The sequence below is a fragment of the Marmota marmota genome, unplaced genomic scaffold, assembly GCF_001458135.2.
Source record: "Marmota marmota marmota unplaced genomic scaffold, marMar, whole genome shotgun sequence".
Classification (NCBI taxonomy): Eukaryota; Metazoa; Chordata; class Mammalia; order Rodentia; family Sciuridae; genus Marmota; species Marmota marmota.
In genome coordinates this window covers 475,653-481,217 of record NW_025999927.1, presented here as the reverse complement: position 1 = coordinate 481,217, position 5,565 = coordinate 475,653, and the positions used below count along the sequence as shown (strand labels likewise).

The 5,565-nt window shown below is 49.2% G+C and overlaps 1 protein-coding gene across 3 annotated transcripts in view; it reads left to right on the top strand.

Moving 5' to 3' along the window:
• Nup133 (nucleoporin 133) overlaps positions 1-3,080 on the top strand; it is a 47,321-nt gene extending 44,241 nt beyond the window's left edge. For all 3 annotated transcript variants that reach the window (XM_015504309.2, XM_015504308.2, XM_048800355.1), the window contains one exon: positions 2,223-3,080. In XM_015504309.2, coding sequence (XP_015359795.1) covers positions 2,223-2,359 — 137 coding nt within the window. In that variant the 3' untranslated portion in view covers positions 2,360-3,080. The remainder of the gene's footprint in view (positions 1-2,222) is intronic.
• The last annotated feature ends 2,485 nt before the right edge of the window (positions 3,081-5,565 follow it).

The following is a 5,565-nucleotide window of genomic DNA, read 5'->3' as shown; positions in this document are numbered from 1 at the left end:
TGCTCATTTTTTTTTTTTTTTTTTTTTTTTTAAGAGAGAGAATTTTTCAAAATTTATTTTTTAGTTTTTCGGTGGACACAACATCTTTGTTTGTCTGTGGTGCTGAGGACTGAACCCGGGCCGCACGTATGCCAGGCGAGCGCGCTACTGCTTGAGCCACATCCCCAGCCCCCAGTGCTCATTCTTGAGGGAAAGGTGAATTTGAGAAAACAAGCTTTTTATAAACTGCCTTTCACGTTCCAGGAGCTTAAAGTATTCAGAATATTGGTCAAGAGATGAGAGACTGCACATTTTATACATGAAAACAAATATGACTCATGTTTATTGTAGAATCATGAGGTCAGGGTGTGGGGTGCCAGAATCCAGGCAGTGTGCAGAACAGACTGAGCTCCAGGCAGAGACACTCCATCATCATTGGGAGGGGTGCACAATGGTAAGCCCAGGGCCCTCCTGCATGAAAGAACTGTTCATCAGGTCAGCACGTCCATGCACTGAACGCCTTCAGTGCACAAACCTGCAAAATACATGGTGCATTCTCACACAACATGCCTGGCCTGCTGTCTGGCATGTGGGAGTCATTCAGAGAATGTTGGTTGTTAAATGTGGAATCATGTGCACATCAGTGTGCCCAGCTCTTCTAGACCAGGTCCTCCTGCCATGCCTCTATCCTGTGTGACATTCCCATAGGCCAGGGTCTCTGGCTTAGCCACATAAAGAAGGGACCCCAGAGAAGCACCAGGCCCCACAGCCAGTGTTCTGAGCTGCAGAGCCTTTTGCTGGAAGTTCATGAGAGCTAACCTGTGTCTGTGAGCCTTTTCTCTCTCCGTGTTTGGAGTTGGGAAGACACTGGACATGGCAGCTTTCTGCACTTGCAGAGGCTCTAGCTGAGCTGATAAGTTTTGGGAGGCCTTCGGGCCCAGCCTTGTGAGCAGGTGCTCATGGACATGTGTAGAGCTGAGTTCTTGGTGCTCAGCACCCACACCCAGTAAATGATGGAACAGAGAGAGAGCAAGAACAGTAAGTCCTGGTTGTACACAGAATTGTTGAGTTTTGTACACAGACGGACACCAGGAGAAGCTCCTATAACTTAGAGGGGCATGTAGCTATCCTGCCTTTGGGGCCCTTTCCACACAGGGCTCTCATGTAAGAACAGGTTCCAACGTGAGCTGACACTGCAGTGTGGGCTCTGGGGGCCCAGGGTGGCTACAACCTATGGCTGAGTTCATCCTACAGATGAGAAAGTGACCCTGGTGACAAAGCACCTTGCCTGGTGGAGTGAGATGCCATGTCCCCTGGGGAGCACTGAGGTTTCTGTTTAGGCAGCTGCCAACACTTGCTCATTGGGGGTGCTTATCAGTATTGTTTCCTGACTTCTCTTGAAGATTGAAGGCTGTATACAGCAGGCCAAGGGTTGGCTTGGTCACAGTCACGGGGAAGGAGATATGCAGCCTCCTGAACCCCTAGGGTTTAGGGCAACGAGGCCCTAAAGCCAGATGCAAGGTGGGCTTTTCTGGAGGCTGACCTTCTGACACCCAGGCGGTGTCTTCTTAAGAGTAATAATGCTTTACAGAGAAAAGGTCTTTGCTAAAAGTGTGTTAATGGCAGTAAGTAACATACACATTTCAGATTTAGCCTCTAACGTTTATTAATCCAGATTTTCTTTCTGTGAGAAATACAAAAAAAAATGGTGCTAGACACTGGGAGGACTTTGTTTTTAAAACCAGTACTGGTTTTCAGAACTTACGGTGCTGTAACAAATTATATCTTTGTCTTATTAATTTAAAATTTTTGTTTATTTTTCTTCACTTGTCAAATGAAGAAATTTCTCATGCTTTCTTGTACCCATGAAGACCTCACCTTGCCTGGCCTATCTGGCTGGTTCTCCTTGGCGTGGCCTCTGCAGGCCAACAGAGGCTGTGCTGCCTGCTGGTTAGACCCCAGCTGTTACCCCAGAGACACTGTACCAGTGCTGTTGACAGCCTCTCTGCCAAAGGGTTTCCCAGCTGGGGAAGCAACTACTCAATGTTGTTTTCAAGTGATTGTTAAGTGTGACCTACACTGTGGGAAAGAGACTCCACATCTGCTGAAGCCTGCAGGGAGGGGCTGTCCACCTGCAGAGGAGACCTCAGGGGGGCGGTTCGCACAGGCATGGGTCCTGGTCCACGGGCCACAGTATGCTAGAGAGTTCTGTGCAGTAAAAGTGTTTTTGTGCTTGTCCACAGGCGTCCGGCTCAGTGAGTACCTGCCAGAGGTGCAGGGCCTGCTGCAGGCAGACCAGCTGGGAAGCCTCAAGTCCAACCCGTACTTTGAGTTTGTTTTGAAAGCAAATTATGAATATTACGTCCAGGGACAAATGTAAAGTTTTCTACAACTGGTCACTTTCTAAGATCTGTACAAGTGTGTCCAATTATAAAATTAATTGAGTACAATTATAAAAAATTTAGGCCTTAAACACTGGGGAGCTAGTGCACTGTGGTAGCACGTGCAGCAGAACTTTCTCTGTGCTGTATTTGAAAGCTGATATAATTTGCTGTACTGTGATTTTGGCTTTTTATGTGGCATTTTCTCTTTTTCCACTGAAATCTATATCAGTTGTCTGTGCATTTACTGCCCTTTCTCTTCATTATTTTGTGGTAATGGAGTTGAATGCAGGGACGCTCTGCCACCAAGCTACATCTCCAGCCTTTTTTATTTTCTTAATTATTTAAAATTTTGAGATGGGGTTTCCCTAAGTTGCCTGGGTTGGTTGTCGTCCTGCCTCAGTCCCTGAGGTGCTAGGATCATAGGCCGCCATACCTGGCTGACCCTCTCTCTGTTCTCTATAATGTGGTCCAGTGTGTTTTGCAGCTCTCATCCTGGTTCTGGCTGCACGTACACATATCACTTCTAGGCCTCGGGGTCCATGACCCTTAAAAGTGAGGAGGGCCCTGGAGTATCTCTGATGTTTATGACACTGGAGAGGATTTGGGGTGTTTGACTTCTGTTTTGGTTGGGACTAGTGGGAAATACCTGTCTAGCAAGATAAATGTCAAATTTTACTGACTTAACACAGAATTAAAAGCAAAAAACAGTGGGCCTAAGTCATGTGAGTTTGATAACTAATTAAGTCACTGCGAGCATTTTTAACTTGCACATAAATGAATGAGTTTCAGTGAAAGTACTTCAGTGGATAACAGTTGGTGTTGCCTTCTGACCCCCCCCCCACCTCCCACACCCTGCTGTTGCTGTGGGTGGTCGTCTGGTGCTGGTGGAGTTCCTTCAGTCCTCACCGTGGCTGCCCTTATCACCACCATTCACCATGCTGGAGACCTCTGGGGTTCGTTTTCTCCAAGCTCTCTGTCCTAACCAGTTGTCACTGGGCACTGTCTGGCTTTAGATAAAAGCAAAATAGCAGTCATTGCTGGCCAGCCACTCTTGGCCAGGCGAGTCTCACTAGCTGCTTGCCCGACAGCTGAGAAGGTCAGAAGTCAAATGTGGTGCAGAGCCCAGTTGCGGTCCCTCCTGCTTGTTGGGAAGGAACTTGGCGGCCCCATGTCAGAGCCAGGTTAGGAGCTTGTTGGAGGTACTGTCACAAGTTAGTGGCTAGAAGACCAAGCTTCAGTTCACAGGACATTAACTGTGATGACACAGTCAGTGCTCTGGGGACACGGGCTCCTCCCACCTCCACCTGCCATCACAATCATCCCCTGTGTGAGGAGGGAAGGGTTCCACGGGAAGCCAGGCCTATGCCCAGGCCCCAGGGTTCTGTGGTGAGGTGTGGCCCTCCTGGCAGGGAGGGAGGCTGCTCCCTGGCTGTTTGGGCTTCGAAGCTCCAGAACAGTGGACAGAACAGTAAAAATGGAATTGAGACATGGTTTTAAATACATTTTTCTGCCTTCCATATCACTCTTTATCATAAATGATTTTGGGTAAATCAAGTAACTGACAATGACTCTGGGTGCAACCCATATCCTGTGGAGGGTGTTTGCCTGCCTTGTACACACTGTCAAGGCCCACTGGGGGCCTCAGGTGGCAGCAGTGACTCCAGTAGCTGGCCTTGGGGGTATGTGAGGGGGTCCAGGACAGGCAGACCAGCTGGGCCCTAAGTGGAGGAGCTGTCTGACAGCCTGAAGCCTGGAGCCGGGTCTGGATCCCAGGCCTCCAGCACCTTCCGAGCACACTGGGGCCTGCTGAGGAGCTCTCTTCCTATGCTATTGAGACCCTGAGTGCCTGCTGCGTGTGAGCAGTGCACTCACCAGACGCCAGGTGCCCGGTAAGCACTGGAGGAAGGGAAAGCCTGTATTTTTTTTTTATTTTTTTTAATTTTTTAGTATTTGGCGGACACAACATCTTTGTCTGTATGTGGTGCTGAGGATCGAACCCGGGCCGCACTCATGCCAGGCGAGCGCGCTACCGCTTGAGCCACATCCCCAGCCCCGGGAAAGCCTGTATTTAGGAAAGTCATGTGAAGAAAGAAAGAAAACACATTTGGGGAAAAAAGGGACTGGAGATGTGGCTCAGAAGTAGAACACTCCTGAATTTGATTCCCAGTATCTCCCCCCCCCCCCAAACACACACAAATAAAAAGTTAAAAGTAGGAAGGAAACAAGATTCTGTAACCGTCACCTTTCCATCACTGTGACCAAAATACCCAAGAACAACAAAGGGGCGAAGAGTATTTTGGCTCAAGGTTTCAGAGATTTATTCCTCGGTTGCTGGGAGGAGAGGAGTGGTGTGGTTGAGGGAAGAAGTGGGCCCAGGGAAGATGGACCCATCCAGGACAGCCCCAATGCCCATCTCCAGCCACGCCCACCTGCCTGCGGTCACCACCCAGTCCATCCATTCAGACTGGCATGGGCAGTTAGATGACAGCTCAGGATCTAATCACTTCACCTCTGAACAATTTGGCATTAATAGGAGCTTTTGGGGGACACCTTACATCCAACCCATAACCCCCTGCAATCCCCCAGCCAGAAGAAACTGAAATGCTTCTTATAGTGTATGGAGCCAGGTACACTAGGAAACCCATAGACTCAGGAGGTTGTGAGGATCACAGGCTTGAGGCTGACCTGGGCCACATGGGAGACCCCCCTCAAGGGGATGTGGTTCCATGGGGAAGGAGGACGGGGACTGTCTACCTCTGTTTTGTGGCCTCTTGTGGGAGCAGGTGTGAGCTCTCCTCTGCTCTTGGCCATTGCTTTGCAGCCCTGGTCCCCATTCGCCCCTCCTGATACCACCCCTCTTTTTTTTTTAATTTTTTTTTATAGTTGTAGATGACAGAATGCCTTTATTTGTCTATTTTTATATGGTGCTGAGGATCGAACCCAGTGCCTCACACTTGCTAGGCAAGCACTCTGCTGCTGAGCCCCAGCCCACTGATACCACCCCTCTTGCAGAGCCAGTTTCGATGTTCTTCCAGCTATCTCCACCCCAGGGAGAGCTCAGCCCTGCAGGTCCACTTTGTCCTCTGTGTACATAGACTCTGTGGGCCACAAGGTCTTTGCACTCCCTGACAACAGCCCTTGGCCCTTGGGAATGCATGCCTTAGTCCTCAAGAGGGTGTTTTTTTGTTTTGTTTTGTTTTTT